Source organism: Panthera uncia, chromosome D1 (genome assembly GCF_023721935.1).
Source record: "Panthera uncia isolate 11264 chromosome D1, Puncia_PCG_1.0, whole genome shotgun sequence".
NCBI lineage: Eukaryota > Metazoa > Chordata > Mammalia > Carnivora > Felidae > Panthera > Panthera uncia.
Window position 1 is genome coordinate 81,313,106 of NC_064808.1, and position 21,954 is coordinate 81,335,059.

A 21,954-nucleotide genomic window follows, 5' to 3' on the forward strand; every position below is an offset into this window, starting at 1 on the left:
ATTCCCAGAGATGCCGGGGTCTCGGCGCAACAGAGCCGGGTCTTACTTGATGCTCCGGGCTGGGACGCTGTGACCAGGTGCTGGAGCCTGGGGTGGTTGGTTGGGGTTGTGTAGGCTGTGCGTTTGGGTCAGTGTAGCGGGAGAATGGTGAATAAATGGGAGAAGGATCAGGTTACTAACCGAGGAGACGTTAGCGGCAGGTTATGCAAGATGGAATAGATAACTGGGGGAAGGATTGACGGGCCCAAGTCCAGGTCCGCAAAAGACCCTCGGGACTGAAACTCCGCTTCCTCTCATTGTCTGCATCTCGCTTTGCACAGGTTTCTGGGGGCAGATTCAGAGTTGCCTCTTGTACTCTTGGTTGATTCCAGAATCCTCTGCACTTCAGCCCTCGCAGGGGCACCATGCCGAGACCCCGGAAGAGGCTGGCTGGGTCTGCCGAGCCTGCTGGGCCAGGTGAGCTGCACCTAGGCTGCAAAAAGGCGGCCCTAGTTTCCCTAGGACCTGTTTCGTACTGCTCACTTTCAACTCCCTGTCTGTCGGGAGAATCCTTTCGCGGATTTTCTGTTACGTTATTCCTAATTGACTTCCATCTTCTTTATTCTTCCCACCAAGCTTATACCCAGAGCTTCTTGTTTGTTCATTAAAGCAATAGTAGATAAGGGGTGGCTTGTACTAAGGTCAATAACATACAGTTCTGCTGGGTGGCTCAGTTCGTTGAACGTCAGACAGTGGCTCAGGTCATGATCTCACAGTTTGTGAGCTTGAGCCCCACATAGGGCTTGCTGCTGTCAGCGCAGAGCCTGCTTCAGATCTTCTGTTCCCCTCTCTCTCTGTCCCTCCCCAGCTCCCGGTCCCGCTCTCTCTCAAAAATAAATAAAACATTAAAAAAAAAAAAAAAAAAAGCCTAGTTCTGCTGTCATGGAGAATGCAAACAGACATGAGTGAAAAGGTCTAGGACACTAGATGGCTAAGGGTGTGAGGGCAGTAAGGACTGCCAGAAACGGAAGTGGAATTGAATCTAGCCTTAAAGAACGGGAAGTCTTTCCTCAGGCAGAGAAAATGCAATGACATTTTTATATTCACAAGAATGAATGGCATTCTAAGTAGATGAAGTGCAGAAACAAAGCAATTAAAGTACTTTTGGGAATGGCAGAAGTTCCAGATTGACTACAATACATTGTGTTAACAACACATAATGGTATTTGCAGTGTGTTTACCTCCAAAGGGACCACCTGATCAACTAGGCTAGGGAGGTTCTGAGTATTAGACACCCATAAATGATACTTAATGAGGGCTGATGTAGGAGAGATGGGACTAAATTCAGAGGCAGTGTGGTACAGTCATTAAGGGTGGATCCAGATAGACCAGGGGACAGTTCCTGATTATATTGTTTACTAAGTGTGTAATCTGGAACACATTTAGCAGATGAACAGAATATCTCATTATACAGATTAACTGAGTTACTGTTAGGGTAACAAATAGAGCTCAGGGTCTGTCATAGAGTATGGATTTAACAACTCATATTAAGCTATTGAGTGCCTAATATGTTCCAGGAACATTTTCTCTAATTCTCTTAGGATAAAGTCATCTTTGCCAAGTCTACAAAGTACAGAATGAGCTGTTTTATCCAGCTTCTTCTGGCACCTTCAAGGAGCTGGAAGGAAGCAGGCCACAAAGCACAGTGAGCAAGCAAAAAAGAACTATGAGATGATAATTATAATAATAGCTTATATTTATTGAGTATTTATTATAATGCCAGGCATTGTCTAAACCCATTGTTAGCACTATTGTACTTAATCTCTAAAACAAGTTTGTGGAGTAGGTGTTTGGTTTCCTCATTGGAGAGAAATAGCCTCAGCAAGGGCACAGAAGAGAGTGAGGTAAAGAAAGAAAATTACTTAACACAAGTCAGAACTCTGCTAGGACTGTCAATCCTAACCCACAACCATGTAAGGTATTCTTATCCCACTGAATGGATAATCCAGAAGATACCCTGTGAAGATGGGCATTCCTGTCCCATTTTTATAGATAAACTGAAGTTCAGCAATTCAGTTGCTACTGCTAGTAATTGACAGATCCAGGATTTGAATCCAGGTCTGACTCCAAAGCATGTGCTTTCCCCACAATGCAACATTACTTCTCAGCCAGCATGACCAGTTTCTGCTGTTTGTTTCTATTGCAGACAATAAGGGACCGGCAGGAAAACGTACCAAGACTAAGAACCCAGTGGGGGCATCGGCTCAAGTGGTTAACTCCAGCCCTCAGAAGACTTCAGCCTCCAAAACCTGTGGGAAGTATCTAAGTAGTTACTGGCTGATGAAGTCAGAGGCAGAAAGCCGATTAGAGAAAGGTGTAGATGTGAAGGTGAGACCAGGTACCTGTCTTTAATCCCTTCAAGCTGTTTTTTTAGATAAGAAATAAATATGGGACACCACAGAGTCCACCAGCTTCTCCGAAGGGTAGAGTTAAGGGAAAGATAGTAAGGAAATAAGGAATAAAATCAGCAAGGTTTATTACCAGCAACATAATAAATATTTTAGGTTTTCAGGTCTTCTCACTGCTGTTGCAGTTCTGCTGCTGTTGCAAGAAAGTGGCTATGGACGACATGTAAATAAATGGTGTGGGTGTGTTTTAATAAAACCATTTACAAAATCAGGCCTAAAACCTATAGTTTGCCAAACCCTGACCTGGGCAACATTTCAATCTTATGTTGCCTTACTCTTGCCACCTGCCATAATCCTACATATTTCTCTGCCAACAGCTAGTATTTATTCAGTGAATTAATATAAACCAATTTTAATAATAGCTTGGAGAAAAATATTATAGAAGAAATATATAGTACCTTAATGAGTAAAATACAAATAACAAACACATTATCATCTGGATTATCCATTCAACTGATCTTCTTAATTAACAAGGATAACAAGTTAATACAAGGCTTACTTACATGTGCCCAACAGAAGTGGCTTTGCGGAACTACTTCCCAGTAAACTACATACTCCCACTATAGCAAGTAGCACCCTCAGTGTAGGGGAAGAAACTATCTACTTCCATATTATTTCCAGTTGGCGTCAAGATTGTTTAATGAATGGGTTCATTTCCTGTTGCCTAGTTCAGCATCGAGGATCTTAAAGCACAGCCCAAGCAGACAGCATGCTGGGATGGTGTTCGCAACTACCAGGTAAGAGGGTAAAAGCAGGGCCTGAGACCCAGGCGTTGGGTAAATGCCTGCCTCCTTCCATGACTTATTCAGTAGCAAAATCTCTTGGCCAATGGCCCAGATAATAAAATAGAAAATGTATTCAAAAATACCTTAATTACTCTGCATGCAGTTTGCAAATGGTCTGGATACAAGTCTGGGTGTTTCAGTAAAGGCAAGCTGCAGAAAAGAAAACCTCATCTAAGGAAAGCAGACTTGATTTCCACTAACAGCTAGTGTTTTCCAGTGGGTGAGGAGGAAGGTAGTTGTTTATTCTCCCCTGGGACAGGCCCGGAACTTCCTTCGAGCCATGAAGCTGGAGCAAGAAGCTTTCTTCTACCATAGCAACTGCAAAGAGCCAGGCATCGCAGGACTTGTGAAGGTCAGTTGTATAGGCATTGGTCTTAATCCCTCTCCCTTCAGGGAAACTTACTCATGTAGATATAAAGGAACAAAGCTTAAATCAGTTAACAAAAAAGAAGTACCCTCCTCCCCATCCCTGATGTCACCACTCAGGCCTCTTCAGTATGACAAGGACTATAACAAGGCCTTCATTTCAGGTCCCGCTGGTACAGACTTCTCATTTCTGTGCCTTGGTCTTTCACTCAAAAACAGGCCTGATGATAGCTCTTCCAGATCAGAAGTTACTAGGATAAAATTATGAACTGCAGGTGGAAAGACAGTGGCACCAATAATAACCTTTAATACTTGGTTTTAGAACATTACTTTTAAGATTTTATCAAAATAAGATTGATTCCTATGCTTGCCTATATATTATTTCCAGATATCTGAGCCTTCATTGGCTCTACGGCACAGCTGAAGAGGTTAGAATGTGCAGGGTCAGAAGTGAAAGTCAGACTAGAATTAAAAATTGGCCCTGGAGGGGCGCTTGGGTGGCTTAGTCAGTTAAGCATCCGACTTTGGCTCAGGTCATGATCTCACGGTTGGTTCATGGGTTTGAGCTCCACATCGGGCTCTGTGCTGACAGGTCAGAGCCTAGAGCCTGCTTCGGATTCTGTGCCTCCCTCTCACTCTGCCCCTCCCTACTCCTGCTCTGTCTCAAAAATAAATAAACGTTAAAAAATTTTTTTAAAAAAATGGCCATGGAGCTGACTGTCCAGGCAAATGATTGAAGACTTGGTTTTGTTTTCAGATTGTAAAGGAGGCTTACCCAGACCACACACAGTTTGAGAAAAACAATCCCCATTATGACCCATCCAGCAAGGAAGACAACCCCAAATGGTCCATGGTAAAGATTACTATTTTTCCTATTTCATGAAAGTAAAAGAATGGACAAAGAGAGGGAGGAAGAAGGTGTGGGGTGTCTTTAGGTCAAGGTATAGAGTCCAGTTCTTACTCAGATGAGGTTACCCTGACTTTGGGAATAGGAACAGAACACTGGCAGCCCTACCTATAAGAACCTCCCATAAGAAGCTAAAGCACACGGTGGACAGAATCTACCTGCACGTGTCTTTCTGTCCCATACACTTTCTGTCACATAGGTGGATGTACAATTTGTTCGGATGATGAAGCGTTTCATCACCCTGGCTGAGCTCAAAACCCATCACCAAGCTCACAAAGCCACTGGAGGCCCCTTAAAAAATATGGCTCTCTTCAGTCGCCAGAGACTCTCAATTCAGCCCCTGACCCAAGGTAAGAGTGGGCCTTTTCTTTTATATTACTCACATACTAGAATGACTATGTGAACTCACATTTATTACTGATTAAGCTTGGGCACAGTATTTAACCTCTTTGAGCCTGTCTACTCACCTATAATATCCACGAAGGAGGAAATAGGTCTGGAGTTACTCATTACTATGTGCCCAGCAGTGCTTGGCACATAGTAAAACATTCCATAGTTTTTGAATGAATGACAACCTACCTCAGTAACAATATGAAATGTCTGACACAACCTCCCTGTTTAAGAGACACACCTCCTAATTCTTTGCTTTCTTTTCCCCCTTTTTTGGTAGAGGAGTTCGATTTTATTTTGAGCCTGGAGGAAAAGGAACCAAGTTAACTGGGACCATGTTGCTGGAATAGGCAAGACATTGTTCCAAAGAATTCAAGCTTTTGTAAGACAGAAAGAGGTGTGAGAAGGCTTTCTTGTTATGTTGACCTGGGGTTGTGTACGTAGGTGATTTTCATGTACCTTTTTCAATAAAACATTAATATCAAAGTTGGGAAGCTTTTCTTTTAAAGTAGCACTGGGTGTGGTAGACTACTGCACTGCAGATCTTCTGCCCATCAGTAAGGTGCAGGGTTACCCTCTACCATCTTCCTTTACTGTAGCAAATTCCAGGGTGCAGGGTTCTATTACCCCTACTGAAATGAACTTTTGTCTTTCTACACCAGCCTTCCTCAGATGCCCCTGAAGTCATCTGGGTCCCATAGGGCTTTAAACCACCAGCAACATCAGCACAGGTTGCCAGGTGAGAATACAGCTGGGATTCCTTTCTCAGCATATGCTTACCTGAAATGGGTGTGAATAAAACATCAGTGTTCGCCAGGGGCCACAGCCACAGAGAGGGCAGGTGTCATGTTGGATCAGGGTGGGTGTCTGTCTCCCCTTTTGTGTGAGTATAAGACAGTATAAGACAGAAGAAACCACAGAACCTGGTGGACCATGGGCACAATGCCTCCAAGCCACAGGGGCTTCCTTTAATCAGAGAGACAATTGAAACAAGTGTTCTTTTTTTTCTTCTTCTTTTTTTTTTAAAATACAGCCATTGAAAAGACGACACATTAAGAAACATGTAAACACTGCAGCTGCTTAATTACAAGTTGCACTGCTTGGTTTAGTACCTATGCACTCCCAGGTATGGGGACCTTTAAAGGAGGGGGCGGTCCCTCCTCTCACTTCCACAGTCGCATAGAGAAGTAGAGAATGGGGGCAGAGTGAGAGAAAACAGAAGACCTGGCTTGTGCACAGCTCCTGAGAGAATAAAAGCAAATTCTATCTTCTAGTTCTCCCAGAAAAAAAAGTTTAAGATGTTATGAAAGTTGGAAAATGAATTTGGGTTATCAGTCGGGAGGCAGAGGAACTTTCTAGTTAGAATACCAGCTGTTATGGGAGGCACACCAGAGCCTAATCTCATGATCTGGAAAAGGCAAGGAGCACACAATCTGCCTCCCCCATATCCTTAAACTCCAAACTTGATAATCCAGGGGCAGCTGGATGGGTGATTCTCTTCCCATGAGATTGTCCGTCGCACCTGAACTCGGGGTCCGGCATGGGGGGGAGCCACCTTACCTTCTGTGGTTCTGCTGTCCCCAGTCAACCTCTAGTGTCATCCCAGTGTCTTCTCCCCCCAGTCTCAGTCCTGACCCATGAGCCCTGCCCAGTCAGAGGCCCACGACTACACTGATTTCTGAGGAAAAGAGGAGTCCCCATTTTCCACACTAAAAGATGACAAAGGAACCAAACCCCCTGCTTTCCAACCTATAGAGAACTCAGACCCACAGATATTGGACTTATTGGCCAATGGGGTCTGCCTGAAGGGAAGGAAGGCCAATAGGTCATTTCCAGATGAGGCAGAAAAGGATGTCAACACCTTTACTCCAATAGGCCCGAGCACAGTGCAACAGAGGGAAGGTCCCCTTTCCTTTCATGTAACAAGAATACCCACAAGAGTTTCTGTATGTTTTTAAACAAAAACATCAATGGTCCTAAAGTCTGGTCAGCCAACTGGTGAAGGTGAAGACATAATTTGGCAAGCAGAATTATTCTGAAGTTGTGTAGCAGAGTCTTCTGCTGAGGCTCTCCTCTCCCTCCTGAAACTCAGAGAATGAAGGGGCATGGGTGACAGTAAGAACAAAACTTACAAGCCCTACTTCCCACAAATTAAATGAAGGGAGAGCAAGGAGTGATGAGGATCCATTCTTAGGGAAGCAAAGAGATCAAGGCCTTCCCGGGATCTCTTAGAGGAAACACATGCCCTTATTTGGGCTTGCTGTGGCACACAGCAGTATCCTAGAGCCACCCAGCCCTCAGGGCTGGAGAGTGCAGTCATGGGGTGCAGGCAGACTGCAACCACACATAGTCACCATACTTCTGTCTTGGCCTCTTATATCCAACACTGCTGCCATCCATGCATGACACTAACCCCAGGTGTCTCTGTGCCCAGAATTTCTCACAGGTGAGGGGACAACAGCCAAAGGCCCTTCCACAAGCTTCTGTTCCAGGACGTTACTGACAAGAGTCCGTAGAAGATGGAGAAGGGAGGTGCTTGGGTCCCAGCAGTGAGAGAAAGGCCAGAAAGGAGGTGGCTTGTGGAAACGTCAAAGCACCACATCCAAGACTCCCAAAGAGGTAGCTTCCCGATCTTGAGTCTCCCTGCTGCCATTTAGGATGGGGAAGGACCAGCTTCTTTGGCCACTACCTCAGACACAGCAGAGGGGAGAATAAGATAGGACTACCCCCTGGCCCCGCTGGCAGTTCAGAATCCCAGGGACATGCTCAGGACATGCTTCCTGTATCAGGAAGCTCAGAGACCCAGGATCCAAGGATGCCTGCTCTTTGCTCCCCTGCAAGATGTGAGGCAGCCCCCCATGGAAGGCCTCAACAAAAGGCTCTTTTCCCCAGAGAGACCAGCTACCAGGATGCTACCTCTCCCTGTTCTCACATCAGCCACAGAATCTCAAGGAGACTGCCTCCCAACCCAAGCCCCTTAGGTTCTTCAGAAAAAAAGAATTTAAGTCAAAACATGATTTGTTTTCAGGTTGCAAGTAACGGGTCAGTTGAACATCACACCGTCCTCCCCTCCCCCAGCCGCTGGTGTTTGGTAGACGGGGGTGCTGGGTGGAAGCCCAGCAGCTTCTTGGCCCTGGGGGCCTACTGCCTGCTGTTGTTGTCAGACAGCTGGCTGGGGGTCCGCACCTCACCCAGGGAGGTTGTGCCTTCGAAGCGCTGTGAGGCGATGGCTGCCTGATGGGACATGCTCTTCCGTACAATGTCACCCTTCCGCCACAACACCACTTCCTGCAGAATTGGGAGAAGGAGGTGACATGTTATCTTGAGAGGGAGGCATGAGGGTGGGGTTCCCAGAGGCTCTAACTTTCTCCCAGGAATCTTAGCAAAACCTCCTCTGCTCCTCTCTCACCAAAGATAGCCACTGTCCACACCACCCAGGGCTCCTTCTGGTGTGGGCAGGAAGGGCAGAGTGGTCACTGGCCTTAGGCCTGCAAAAGCGAACTTGAGGTGTCAAGTAGGGACCCTCATTCTTGTCATGGGATTCCCTCTCAGTGAACCAACAAGTGGCACCTGGGTCTCTCTCCCCTATACCACTCCACTTAATCCGTCAGAAATGGAACCTGATCTTCACAGGGATGATACCCTTCCTGTGCTGGCTCTAGGGCAGCCAGGGGTCTCAGGGAGGTACCTGGGCCTCACCTGCTGTTTGAAGTAGCGTCGTTCCTCCTCGTCTATCAGCACCAGGTTGAGGTAATAGCGCACGGAAAACTTCTTGTTGATGTCCCGCATGGTGGGGGTGAGCTCGTAGCCCGCCAGGAAGAGCCGGATCGGGATGGACTCTCCTGGAAGGGCCAGGCAGAAGTCAGAGCAAAGGGCAAAGTGACCCACCCTACCTTACACCAAGTCACTCTCTGCCCACAGCAAGGGAGGCGCCACCTGAGCGTGTCATGGCACACTCAAGGGAATGCTTCTAGCCTTTGGGAAGTTGCATTCTCTGGCTCAGTGATCTTCTGAAGCAAAAACGTGACTCTGCAATTCGATTCCAGGTCCTGTTGCATCTTCTCTCACTGTTCCAACATAGAGACCAGTGAGTATGAACAGCACAGGATACTACTGCTAAGCATCTTTCGATTATATGTAATGTGTCTAGTTGTTGTGTTTTAACAGGCCAATTGCCAAGCCCCAGCTAACTCATCATGTCAGTCAGCAATTTCAATGCCACCTTCCTCCAACCTAAATGGTGTATGCCCCGCAAAACACATCCCACTCTAAGATGGATAAACAGGGTGGTATAGTGATCTGAAAAAGAGAAAATCCTCATTCTGGTCCCAGTTCTCCATTAACCAGTTGTATGACTTCTGTGTAAGTCCATTGCTTTCTCTGGACCCTAATTTTCTCATGTGAAAAATTGTGGAATCAGACTACATGATATTTTAGGTCCCTTCCAGCTCTAACACTGTGCCTTTCCTAATTTAAGAGAAATGAAATTAGGACAGTAATTCTACTGAGAAAGGCCAAACTTATAATGTAGTCTAAGCTAAATATAAATGCACTTTTAATTATCTACTGTTTTGTCTTATTTCTCAAGGGAAATGACAAGTGGGTTTACTTGTACAGCTGGTGAAAAAAATGGAACATGCAGAGAGTCAGGAGAGTTCAGTCCTATCCCCCCGCAAGGACCTAAAATGATGATGCCCAAGAATCAGCTGTCATTGTCCCCTCCTTCCACATGGAAGACATGTAGGAATAAACTGAATAAAACCTTGGCATCACCAAGCACTTCTAAATGAAAAAATATATTCTTCATCATCAATGGCTGCAGGGCCAGAAGAACATAAATGATTGCTACTCCCAAATAATCACAGACTCCCCAAATAACAAAGCTTGCAACTCCATTCACTCCAGATGTAATGTCAGCTCTGGGGTGGGTGGGGCGGAGGCTCACTGTTTCTGTCCCGTTCCCGGTGTGGTCTGTGGCACCTGGTAGTGCTGGATGGAGTATGTGCACTTGGTGAATGAATTCAGAGAATGAGTCATTTCACAAGAGCTAGAACTAAGGAACAAAAGTGATTATTCTGCATTAATATCTTGCTCCCTAGTAGCAAAGAATGTCAGTAGGTAAAATGTGCAAACTATCTGCTAAACCAGTACTTTTCAAGCTTTTGTTGTTGTTGTTGTTTTTAAGACGTGTAACTCTTAAGATGAAATCTCCAGTACAAGCTCAATGTGTAAACAAGGCCAAGGTGGAGCTCTTCTGGGTGAAGGTAGAGAAGGAGCTTGGAGTTCCACATACCCAGCCCTTCTTTTCCTCTTTATTGGGATCCACAGTAAACAATTAGAGATGAGAAATTATAGGTGAACAGGCAATCTTACTTTAGCAGTATAACCACCCCAGGCCCCTCCATAATTCCATGCTGGGCCTGGGAGAACAGGGGAGGTGGCTGTGGGCTTGGGGGCGAGGATGCTCACCTCTCACGGGCGCCCCATCCATGATCTCATACTTGGCTATCGTGTCGTTTTCATGGTACACATTGGGGCCTGTGCCCGTCGTTTCCCGCTTGATGATATCTATCTCCATGTGCTTGATTTTGATTCTCACCAACAGGAAGTAGATCTTCCCTACAATGACATCTTTCAAGTGGTATCTGGGGAAGAGAAAGCACAGAAAACAAGATGTGTGTACAGCAGCTGACCTGTGCACATTTCCAGGCCTTCTGGGTTTTAGGACAGGGGCGCCGCCATGCAGGCTGGCTAAAGATGGGGAGTCATGGTGCACACTCACTCATATTTTCACCACAACTGCCACTGCAGAATGATTTCCCACTATGCTCTTTACTTGAATCACAGTAGTCCCTATCCCTTCCATTCTTCCGTACGTAAGCACAGGACATCTTTCCTGCATGTTATATGCTCATCTGATCTATCTCCCCAGTGCTTTAATTCTGTTTATGCCTTGTGTATTTGTGTATGTGTTGTCTCAAATGTCCTGATGTATGGGAGTCCAGCCCCACAAATACAGGAATCAGGTCTTGCTCTCTGTCTCTGAACTCCACAAGACGTCTTTTGGGAAGTGGGCCTTGGTGGCCTGCAGCAAGCAGCTTCGTCTGCTGTGGATGTGACAGGCCAGGGCATGCGTACTGCTCCATGGGCACCTTCTCTCTGGGCCCTGTTGACATGGTGTGTGCTCTGTGAGCTGTTGTGAATTCAGCCATGCTGCACGATGCTTTCTGACCTTTCAATCTTTTGAGTCAGTCTGTAGTACCAGTGGTCTGTGTGTACACATGCAGGCAGAGGGGAAAATCTTCAAACCTGAAGCTCAGAATCATGGGACGTAAGTATTGGCAGGGACTTTAGAATTCAACCTCCTTATATTACAGGTGAAGAAAAGAAAGTTCAAAGAAGATAGAACCCCTATCTTGAACCCCTGGTTCAAACCTGCACCAGATTTGAGTAGGGGACAGACACAGGGTGTAAGCCCAGGTGCCTAATTTCTAGGCTTGTCTTCTCCCCTCTATTTCATTCTGCCTTTCTGCTTACAGTCTAACTGGGAAGACTGCAGACACTCTCAGTAGATAACTTAAGAACACTTACAAAAGCAGCACGTAGGCCACTCCCAGCATTTTAGAAGGAATGCTGAGAGATCATAGATTCTAGGGGTTTTCAAATTTTGAAAAACTAAACATTTTTCTTCTAAATCTTTTTTAATGTTTATTTTTGAGAGAGAGAGAGATAGAGCACGAGAGGGGGAGGGGAAGAGAGAGAGGGAGACACAGAATCTGAAGCAGGCTCCAGGCTCTGAGCTGTCAGCACAGAGCCCAACATGGGGCTCGAACCCATGAATCTTGAGATCCTGACCTGAACTGAAGCTGGACTCTCAACCAACTGAGCTACCCAGGTGCCCCTGGAAATTCCTTTATTCTCAATGAAATCCTACATGGAAGCACTAAAATGTGAAAAACATAAAAGTATCACTCCTTTGGAGGGCATAGAACCCTGGTTCCTGGCTCTTCTTTCACTTCATCCTTTCTGTATGTGTTTGAAACCCATTATCCTGATCCAGGACTCCAGTTTTCAGGTGAGAAACCTGAGGCATAAAAGTGTTACCTGCTAATCTTACCCCAAGGGCAATCCTTAATGGCAGAATGGGATTAGGCTCTCCATTAGACTGTCTGCTTTTGCACAGCACAGCCTGCTGAGAGGGCAGGACAGGTTTGAACACCCAGTTCTTGATGTTATGAAATAAACTTTCTGAAGTGCCTTTCACATACCATGCTTGGTCCTGAACATACTGCTGACTGACAGCTATTTTGAGCTCCACAAGGTAGCACTGCCTGCCAACTACCCCTTTTACCAGGTGGCTGGAGCACTGGTGGGCATGCACTTTTGGTGGCTCGTTTCCAGAAGGCTCAAAGAGCCCTGAGACTGTGAGGAGAAAGGGGAAGAAGGCTGTTTCCTTACGTGTCCCTGCCTGGCCCAGATCAACACCCCCTCCCAGCTCACCCCACCCCATTCCATAGGTGGGACCAGCCAAGCAGGGCCCGTTCTGGGTCACAAGTCATTCCAGGCCAGAGGGCAGGGGAAAAAATATGCCTTTCCCTCACCCCTGTTCTAGGAAGCATGTATGTTGCTAGTTTTTTAAAAAGCCCTGTTCCTCTCCCTTCACAGGAGAGCCAATTGGCTCCACAACACCCCCCTGCCTCCCCCTGACAACCCTGTTGCTCTTGAAAACAGTGGGTCTGATGTGAGGGTCTCCCTAGTGAGAACCCTAGTTAGAGACTCTAATTTCTTTTTTTAGCTCTCTCTGAATAGAATACACTTTTACTTTGCATGTTTGATTTTCAAACGTTTTCAGGAATGTATTATACTGAAAAGAAAGATGTCTGTAGTACATTTTTGAAGTGTCAGTAAGTTTTGTGATTTATAAGCGCTTAAATAGTTTCATGTTCAGACAGCAAACACAGTTTAAAATAGACATGGCTTCCCAAGTTGCCAGCTAAAATTTAAAGACCTTTATAAAAAGGTGTTCTTTGCTACAATTCATTTAAGCTCAGGAGGAAGCAACAAACTGTGGTCAGCGTTTGGTTTCTTCACATTGATCTGTAAAGACACACACAAATGATAACAGGAATGGTATTCTGAGATGCTTCGTGGTCATCAGTAGAAGGCAAGAGCTGTACCTGGATCCAAAACAACCTTAAAGTTTGTCTAGCTTGACTCTGAAAGACAATGCGGGGTATTTGACTTAAATGTACCTTTTTAATTGCAAACAGTTTAGTTTAAGTAGAATGAAGTTTGATTTCCTACTCTATCTACCTTTCACCAGCCTGGCACATATATTTACGGTACCATGTCAGTGAACATGTCACTTCAAGCCAGCCAAGGCCAGGACTCCACCAGCTTGCATTCTCATTAAGTACTATCTTATTAACCTCCCTCAATAGTTCACAACCATGAGGCCCCAGATACTTACTTGGATTTATTATACTCAAACTCAATGTGCAGGCAGTCCTCAATCCCAACCTCCATCTTGATGGAAGAGTTCAGCTCTGGATATGTGCTGAGTGTATGAACTACAATGTCCATCTCTTTGACAACATCATTGAGACGGCGGCTGATGGTGGCTCGAAGGAAATACCTATAGGAGATAGACGTATTGTGAACACTTCTGGTTTCTAGATGCTGCCTTTATTTACTCACCAAACAGGGCCACTGGAGAAAAGCCCTTACGGTGGTCCACCTTTGGGATTTTGTATTCCTTTGAGAATTTACCTCAGTGGACCCTTCTCCCGGAAAAACAAACAAACAAACAAAACAAACAAAAATTAACATGCACTTATAACATGAAATTTTGTAATTGTAGCTCCAGGGAGTTCAAAGACCTTCCCTCAAATCCCTTTTCAAGCCCATCCTCTGAGCTGAGAACACTGCCCTAAATAAAAATGGTTTCTGTTTTATATGCCTAGAGCAAGTTATCCTATGCCTTTCATGCTCCTTACTACTGCCTACCATGTATATTTGTGTATGGGTTTTACTTCTTCAACTAACTCGTGGCTCTTCAGGCACAGGGATTTGTCTTACACTCTTCTATTTGCATGCCTGTTTACTTAACAATATTCAATCAATAAGCATTTTCCAAGTCCCTCGAGTTAAATGGGAGAAATAGGGAATGGAGAAAGTAAGTCAGCTCTTCATTCAGCAAACGTTTATTGTTTGGCACAGGATGAATAAGATATAGTCTCATGGGAAGCTCACGGTCCACAGGGGAGGGTGGGTCAACAAACAAAAATTAGAACACAGAGAAAGTGCTAAATCAGATAGAGGAATCAAGTGCTAGAGAGAGAGAAAAGGGCACTCAGGCAGAGCAGACCTTAAAAGTAAAGCAGCAGAGGTGGGAGAGGTCCTGAACAAAGACAGTCTCTGGCCGAACTGTGGATCCTTGGGGAGGTGTTGCTGCAGTAGGAGACAAGTAGGGAAGAACAGAGAGACACGGCCCCTGAAGGGCTTAGTAAGCCAAGCCTGACCTCTCCAGTCAGCCACCCTAGTGCAGCCGTGTCCCCTGGACTTACTTTGTGCTAATACCCAGTGAATGGAGGAATACCCTTTTAATATCTTCTTCTAAATAAAACTTAGATAATCTGCATCACTGTCAACTGTTCCTGGAGAAAGCTGCTAACCAGATCGACTGCACATTTAGGCTACTCTCCTCTGTGTGGCCCTGACTGATGCTTGGCAATCCTTTTATTCATCTCAGTAACTTCTGCCACATTCCCCAAGACTTATTTGTCCCTAACCCTTTTCTAATTGTTCAGGCTTTCAAGCCTCCTTTCCCCCTCTCTGTGGGATTCACAGCTTTTACTCTACTAAGAGGAAGGCCTTCCAAGTCAAGATTTCTAATTGTCTCCCTTCTCTGCTTTGTGCTGTTTCTGACTTAGGGCTTAAATGTGCATCTGTATCTTTGCCCATTCTTTCCTCCTTCCAACGGCACCTGGGTCTCTCAAGACCTTTCTCCTCCTCCATCAGGCAGAATGACTTTCACTCTGGGTGCACATTATAATCACCCTGGTGGGGGAGCAGCTTCCAAAATCCTGATGCCCAGGCAGAGCTGACATGTAACTGCTCTGCAGAGGGACATAGGCATCAACATTTTTTAAAACCACCCAGGTGATTCTAATACAGGAACCTTGGTAGAGAACCACTGTCTGGTATTTTCACTCTTCAAGTTTTCCAATTTTCTCAACATATTGAATCTCTCTCCAATAAAGTCCTCCTTCTTTGAGTTTATACAAAGTCCCAAACTCATCAATCCCCCAACATTCCAGGTCTTACACTCTTGACCGTTCTGGAACAGCTGTCACTGAGGGGTCCTGTTCTAACTACTGCAGCTTCTTTCCAGTCACTACTACTCACCCCTGGCTTCTGTCTCCACCACCAGAAACTGCCCTCCTGAAGGTAACACATGGCCCCCTAGTTTCTAAATCCAGCGATCTTTTCTTTTAGCTTGTTTCTACACTGGAGTGTATAATACTTCCTCCTCTTCCTTGAAATGCTCTTTCTATAGTTCCACAAGAGGGCTTTACCCTGCTTCTCTCCCCGCCCCACCCTCTTATCCCCCCACCAAATGCCCCAATAGATCCTGCCTGGGCTCTTCTCCCTCAGCTCTCCTTCTTGAAAAATGTACCAGCTTTTACCCCTGAGCAGAGGACTCCCAACAGTGCATTTCTCTGTCCTGAGTGCCAGGCTTGCATTTCCAACTGTCTAGTGAACTTTCACACATTCTGCCAGTGCTGCAGGCTTTAAAATTGGATGAATCATTTAAAATATAAATCATCTCTTCTTCCTGATAGCCATATGTTTGCATCTCCACTCACTGGTCAATTCTATTGATATCTATTAAATTCCTCATTTTCTGCCTGGTCCCATTGTGTCTACTAAGGTAAGATGCTTAGGAAGGACCTCATACTAGCCTTCTAACAATTTTGTCTCTGCACTCCACCCATTCATCAAATAGTGTGGGTTGACTTTAATTGTCCAAAAGAACCACTCCCTCAACCAAATATAAAGAAAGAGAAGTCCAGAATGATCTTTTCATGTTTTCCCTCTGCCTGATAAGATAAAAGCCCTTAATCTGGAACTGAAATTTATAAACTGCCCTCAACTAATTTTCTCTTCTTGACCTCCTCTCTCAACATGAATCCTGAAGTCTTCATCTAATTGGACAGCAACACTTTTTTCTCTTTTATTCATTTTGTGTGTGCATGTGTGTGGTAAAATACAGAAGGGATTTAGAGTATGCCACTCCAAAATATGCCACTCTGGTATAAGGATTATATAGAGCAACAAGAAGCAGACACAAGAAAAACTCTCTGCCCTCCCCACTCTCTAGGAGGAAGAGCAGAACATTCTTAATCATCAGAGACAAATGTTATCAGCCCAGCGACTGCACTAGAGAAATCTACATAACAAATCTTACTAAACAAACTCTTACTTTCCATTTGTTTCCCCCATATATTTACCTTCCCAGAATTTGTTGCCCCTAAAAGCTCAAAGCCCCTTTCCTTTGTTTCGTCATTTCTCTGTGAAATTATTATTCTGTTAAGATGCTCATGTAAGCTCCGAGTTCTAACGACTCCATTTCATGACCAATTGCTGTGTGTATGCACAATGCACATGTGAATCAACTGGTCTGCCTTTCTCTTGCTAGCCTATCTTCTGTCAGTCTGATTTGCAGAGCCTTAGCCAGTCGACCTAAGATCGACAAAGGGAAAAAACCCTTTTCCTCCCCTACAATATATACAACAAAATTTAACATTTTAATCATACTTCAGTGGCATTAAGCACATTCACATTGTTGTGAAATCATACAGTATTTGTCTTTTTATGCTGGCTGATTTCACTTAGCATAAGGTTTTCAAGGTTCATTCATGTAGCATATGACAGGATTTTCTTCCTTTTTTAGAGCTGAATAATATTCCACTGTATGTGTATCCATTTATCTGCTGATGGAACTTACGTTGGTCCACCTGGCTATTGTGAACAATCTGCTATGAGTGTGGGTGTACACTGATGTTTGAGCCCTTGCTTTCACTTCTTTTGGGTGTGTACCCATGAATGGAATTCCTGGATCATATGGTAATCCTATTTTTCATATTCTGAAGTATCACTATTCTTTTCAACATCTTTATTTCTGACTTAAAAACATTTAAGAGCAATCCACTGAAAATATTAAATTAAATAATAGTAAGTCCCACAGGCAAGTTTAGGTGACAACTAGACAGTCCTCCCTGTTGTAGCCTTTTCTGAATGCAGTTAGGAAACACTGTCTTTAGTTTGGGTAACGTCAGTGTTTAGACCTCTCTGCAAAGATTGAAAAAGAAGAGCCTACAATCACTCTTCTGACGGAAGAGGGGAGACCAGGGAGACAGAAGGAGAGGAAAGGTCTTCCTGTAGTCCGCACCATCCGAAAACCAGGCCTTGAGGTGATAAAGATGAGCTGATCTTAAGGTGGCATTAAACCTGGAGCCAGGTGTCCAGAGTGATGGAGGAAGTTGGCTTTGTCCCAGTAACTTCACATAATCTCAAGTTACATCCAAGAGTCTAGAGCTGCTCTGGATTTTTAAATTTTTTTTTAAATTTTTTTTAATGTTTATTTTTGAGAAAGAGAGAGAGAGAGAGACAGAGGGTGAGCAGGAGAGAGGCAGAGAGAAAGGGAGACACAGAATCTGAAACAGGCTCCAAGCTCTGAGCTGTCAGCACAGAGCCCCAATGTGGGGCTCAAACCCACGGACCATGAGATCATGACCTGAGCTGAAGTTAGATGCTTAACCAACTGAGCCACCCAGGCACCCCCTGGATTTTTTTTTTTTTTTACCCAAGAGGCCCCTGGAATCAGTCCCTATCCTCAGAAACCAGAAGAATAAAAACAGTCCCATGTACTTAAATTGTGTTTATTAAATTTTTTGAAAATCTGTATTATGTTTTATTCTCCCGTCACCCCAAAAGGTGGAGGACAGACCTAGAACTAGAATCCAAATCTATTACCTACTTTTCAAGCAAGAGCTCAGAATCCCACTGCTGCTGTGTGGCAGAGCTGGACCGAGGATTCGCAGGTCCTGATGTGCAGCCCATGGTGTGCTGGGATACAGCTCATCCCAGTGTATGAAAGCTGACTATTCAGTTTTCAGGAATTTTATAAACTGGTTGTTAGACATAGCAATTTTTAAACATTATCTAAACTTGGGGTGCCTGGGTGGCTCAGTCAATTGGGCATCTGACTCGGCTCAGGTCATGATCTTGTGGTCTGTGAGTTTGAGCCCCATATTGGGCTCTGTGCTGACAGCTCAGAGCCTGGAGCCTGCTTTGGATTCTGTGTCTCCCTCTCTCTTTGCTCTTCCCTCCCTCCCTCCCTCTCTCTCCCTCTCCCTCTCCCTCTCTCTCTCTCTCTCTCTCTCAAAAATAAACATAAATTAAAAAAACCTAAATTATCTAAACTTAAATGGATTCTATTAAAAACAAAGGTAATACATACTCAAAACTCATTGTTTCTTAATAATCTTGCTACAGTTTACCGATTTTGTCTGCTCTTAGGGGAATTAACATCTAGTGTCTGACAGTAATGCTATGTAAAGGTGATTACCGTACATCTCTCCCCAACTCTGTAATCAGGCACCTCAGGTTGGGAGCTTAAAATTGGCCACGGTAGGAATATTTACATGACAGAAACTGACAAATGCTATAAACTAGGGCTTCTCCTCCCAGAGAGTCCATTGTTAAACATTTACCAGCATGCCACTGCTCTCAGTTCTCTTCCTTCTCAATACCTATATAAAAAGACTCAAATGTAGACAGCTTCAGAGGTGAGGTGGGGAAACAGCAGGGACAAGGTGGGGAAACAGCAGACACAACTTTACAACTTACCGGAGCTTCACATTCTGGCCTGTGTATGACTCATAGGGCTTCTCCACGTGGGTGAATTCAAAGTCGAAGGCCTGTGATTGGCTAATTTCTCCGGGCCGGGCCAAATCCTTCACCAGGGACACAAACTCATGGTGGTTCCCACGGTCGTAGTAGAGCTCTGGAGAGAGAGCGTCAGCCTCTACAACCGGACCCCAAGCTACACAGGGCTTAACAAGGGGGATCCCAGGCTGCAGGACCCCCGCTTCTGAGAGACCTCTCTCCAAAACAAACTTCCCCCAGCCTTGTTTTTGACTCCTTTTCTTTTCCTAATCCCGCTCTTGCACTGCATTCTCCATATACTGGTCTCCTTCCCTCCCCACTTTCCAAACACTCGGTTTTATATAGAGAAATTCTGTGGCACAGTAAAAACCCAATATAACCCTGCTCTAGCACATCAGGCTGGTACTTTAAGAGATATATCAGGGGAACCGGTAACAAAAACACCACACTGTTTTAAAAACATTTCTAAAACTATTTCTAACTTTTGAAAGCATATTCATAGTTATTTAATCCTATCTTCCTTATAATAATCTTCTGAAGTATCTAGGACAGGCCTTGTCACCCATTTAACAGAGAAGGAAACTGAGACATAGCATGGTTAAATGATTGGCTTAGAATTGCAGAGTTGGCTGCAAAGCTGAGATTAGAGATCTCCTGCTAGAATGAATCTGTTTTTATGACCTGGTACAATGGGAGTAATAACATAACCCACTTCGTAAGGTTCTATAAGAATTAGAGGAAGTAATGCAGGTAAAGGACTCAGAATAGTACCCAATAGATAGTAAACACTCAAAACATATTAGCTGCTGGCTGCTACTATCCCTCAAGGGAATCCATGTGGCCAATTGGACGCAGAAGTTTTAATGTTATTCCCTCCATCTTAATCAGGGGTTCCTCTACTTCAGGGAGTGCCAAAATCACTTAGAGAGTTTGTTAAAACCAGATTGCTCAGACTCACTTCTAGTGTCTGGGGTGAGGCCCAAGAATCTGCATTTCTAACAAGCCCTCAGGGGATGCTAGTACTGCTGGTCCTCCAGGGACCACACTTTGAGAAGCAGCACTGCTCTAAATTCATCCTCCTCTAGAAATAGTTCTGGCATTCGAGTCTTAATTCTAAGTTCATGTTATCAATTTATCCTATATTATTTTGTACCTATTTGTACTTTGCTATTTGAGGATACTCTATATGCATGGTCTTTAGAGATAAGGCCTATATCCCCAGGTTCCTGGCACCTCCTCAGTACGTGGCTGTGCAGAGGGGACACTTAATACTGACTATGAATATACATGGCCACATTACAGTCAAGGTACCACATCTCAAGCATTTTTGGGCTCCGGTCCTATGTGAGGCTGCAAACTGTGATAGGGTAGACCAACTGGGAACATGGAGCAGGTAGAGTACACTCACTCCTTCTGCTATTGGCTGCTTGGGGATAAAGAAACAGGTCCATGGAGGGGAGTGTCTGGGACAACCGCCTACCAAACCAGCTCCCATATCTCCAGAGCACAGCAGGTAATCTCTCTCAGAACCAGAGCATCAGGGCAGTGGGGCAGAGATGCATTTGCTCAGGTCAGCCTCAGACAGCACAAGATGTAAGCCCTGATCAGGACTGAAACTTTGGGCCCAAGAAATGCAGTGTCCAGCCCTGCCCCAGGGGAGAACCATGCCCAGAAAGAGAAAATGGCTTCAAGCAGTGCTTTCAGTCTGAGTGCAAAATCAACCCCTTGCTGCCCGAGGAGCTGGTTCTGACAAACCTATTCCATGAGAAGCCTTCCACCCCTCCCCCACCCACCGCCCAGACAAGGAAGCATTCTAAAGCAAAGTGGGCTCTGTCATTAAGATTTATGCAACTCAGGAAGGTGGCAGCAGCATGGTTAATCCCAAACTAGTGCCACTTCTGTATTAATTTACATTGTATTCTGTGATTACATCTTGCTGCTGACTTCCTATGTAGTTACACTTTGATCCACTTTATATTACAAACAATCCATTCTCTCTTCCAAACACTAAATGGAATCAGTAGCAAGTAGCATTCTGGGTGGTGAGTAATACTCCACAAAGTCACTAAATGGGAGATGACACTTACAAATAATAAGGGAAAGGACAGGGAAAGGTGAGCAATCCATTGCTAGTTTTAAAATCCAAGAACTGTGCCCCCCCCCCCGCCAATAAATGCAAGGAAGTGCAGTGAGTAGGTGGGAAGAGCCTCGGTGACAAGGGCTCCTTCACTTACTCTCCTGGATCTGCTGCTATACAAGTCCTTGTTGATGGTCCTGGAGCCTACGTGGGAACTGACCCCTTAACTGGGGGACCTGGTGTCTTAGCTCCCAAGCACTGGACTCTGCCCATAGTTTCAGGGTACAGAAGCAGGCAAGGCAGAGCCCTAGTATCCATGATCTTTAAATGAGAAATCCCAGAGTCAAGAAAAGGATGGAAAGAGAAGGATGGAAAAATAGACAACTGTGATCACAGAGCCCAAAGGCAACATGAGAAACAGAAAAGAGAAGGACCTGAGAGTGTTCAGAGAACATGCAGACTGCCAGCATCTGGGGATCCTAGCAACATTCTGCCTGACCCAGCAAGGGCACCTGGCTGTGGCCACCTTTGGTAAGAGAGGTCTTTCCCTGCATAGTGTCACATTCTCCTTAGTGCTTTTCTCCCTGGACACATGTTAATACTAGCTCCTACATTAATTGTCATGGAACAGTGGCCAGTGTGTAGTCTGAGTGGGGCTGGACTGTACTTTTTAATTTATAATTTATAAGCCATTTGCAATGCTTTTGCAAACATTGTGGTGCAAAGGGGCAGAAATAGCAGCCATACTTCACTATTTGCCACAAAGTCTGGTTTTCTCTCACATAAATTAGAACAGAAATCCCAATGCTGTTTTAGCAAGAGGTTTAGGCTGTCAAGAGACTATAAATGGCCTGTATCTATTTCAAAGATGCAGTGACAATTCATCTCTAGTTCTCTCCAAACTCCAAAGCCCTCAGCAACAAGCCATCTCAAGCTATAAGTAGGAACTGGCCATGTTTTTTGTTGTGGTAACTTCCCTGTCTTGATTGTCTTTCTCAGTCCAATAGGAGGAAGTAACTTTTGTAGTTG

The 21,954-nt window shown here is 44.8% G+C and overlaps 2 protein-coding genes across 4 annotated transcripts in view; one reads left to right on the top strand and one right to left on the bottom strand.

Annotated features, from left to right (window-relative positions):
* The first annotated feature begins 5 nt into the window (after positions 1–5).
* On the top strand, positions 6–5,381 carry THYN1 (thymocyte nuclear protein 1). Of its 3 annotated transcripts, none has more exons than XM_049620635.1 (8): positions 6–77; positions 321–456; positions 2,186–2,367; positions 3,116–3,184; positions 3,450–3,584; positions 4,356–4,451; positions 4,705–4,855; positions 5,176–5,381. In XM_049620635.1, exons 2-8 carry the CDS (start codon positions 405–407, stop codon positions 5,220–5,222), a joined length of 732 nt encoding a protein of 243 aa, XP_049476592.1. In that variant the 5' UTR covers positions 6–77; positions 321–404; the 3' UTR covers positions 5,223–5,381. The 3 variants fall into 3 exon arrangements, with proteins under 3 accessions (XP_049476592.1, XP_049476599.1, XP_049476591.1); XM_049620642.1 differs by having other exon boundaries at positions 3,492–3,584; XM_049620634.1 differs by lacking the exon at positions 6–77 and having other exon boundaries at positions 94–456; positions 5,178–5,381.
* Positions 5,375–21,954, bottom strand: part of VPS26B (VPS26 retromer complex component B) — a 22,840-nt gene continuing 6,260 nt past the window's right edge. Inside the window, exons 2-7 of the mRNA XM_049620633.1 lie at positions 18,810–18,966; positions 13,366–13,530; positions 10,365–10,540; positions 8,595–8,737; positions 8,082–8,183; positions 5,375–6,976 (exon numbers count right to left, since the gene is read on the bottom strand). Of these exons, the coding sequence (XP_049476590.1) occupies positions 6,926–6,976; positions 8,082–8,183; positions 8,595–8,737; positions 10,365–10,540; positions 13,366–13,530; positions 18,810–18,966 (794 nt within the window). The 3' untranslated portion in view covers positions 5,375–6,925. The remainder of the gene's footprint in view (positions 6,977–8,081; positions 8,184–8,594; positions 8,738–10,364; positions 10,541–13,365; positions 13,531–18,809; positions 18,967–21,954) is intronic.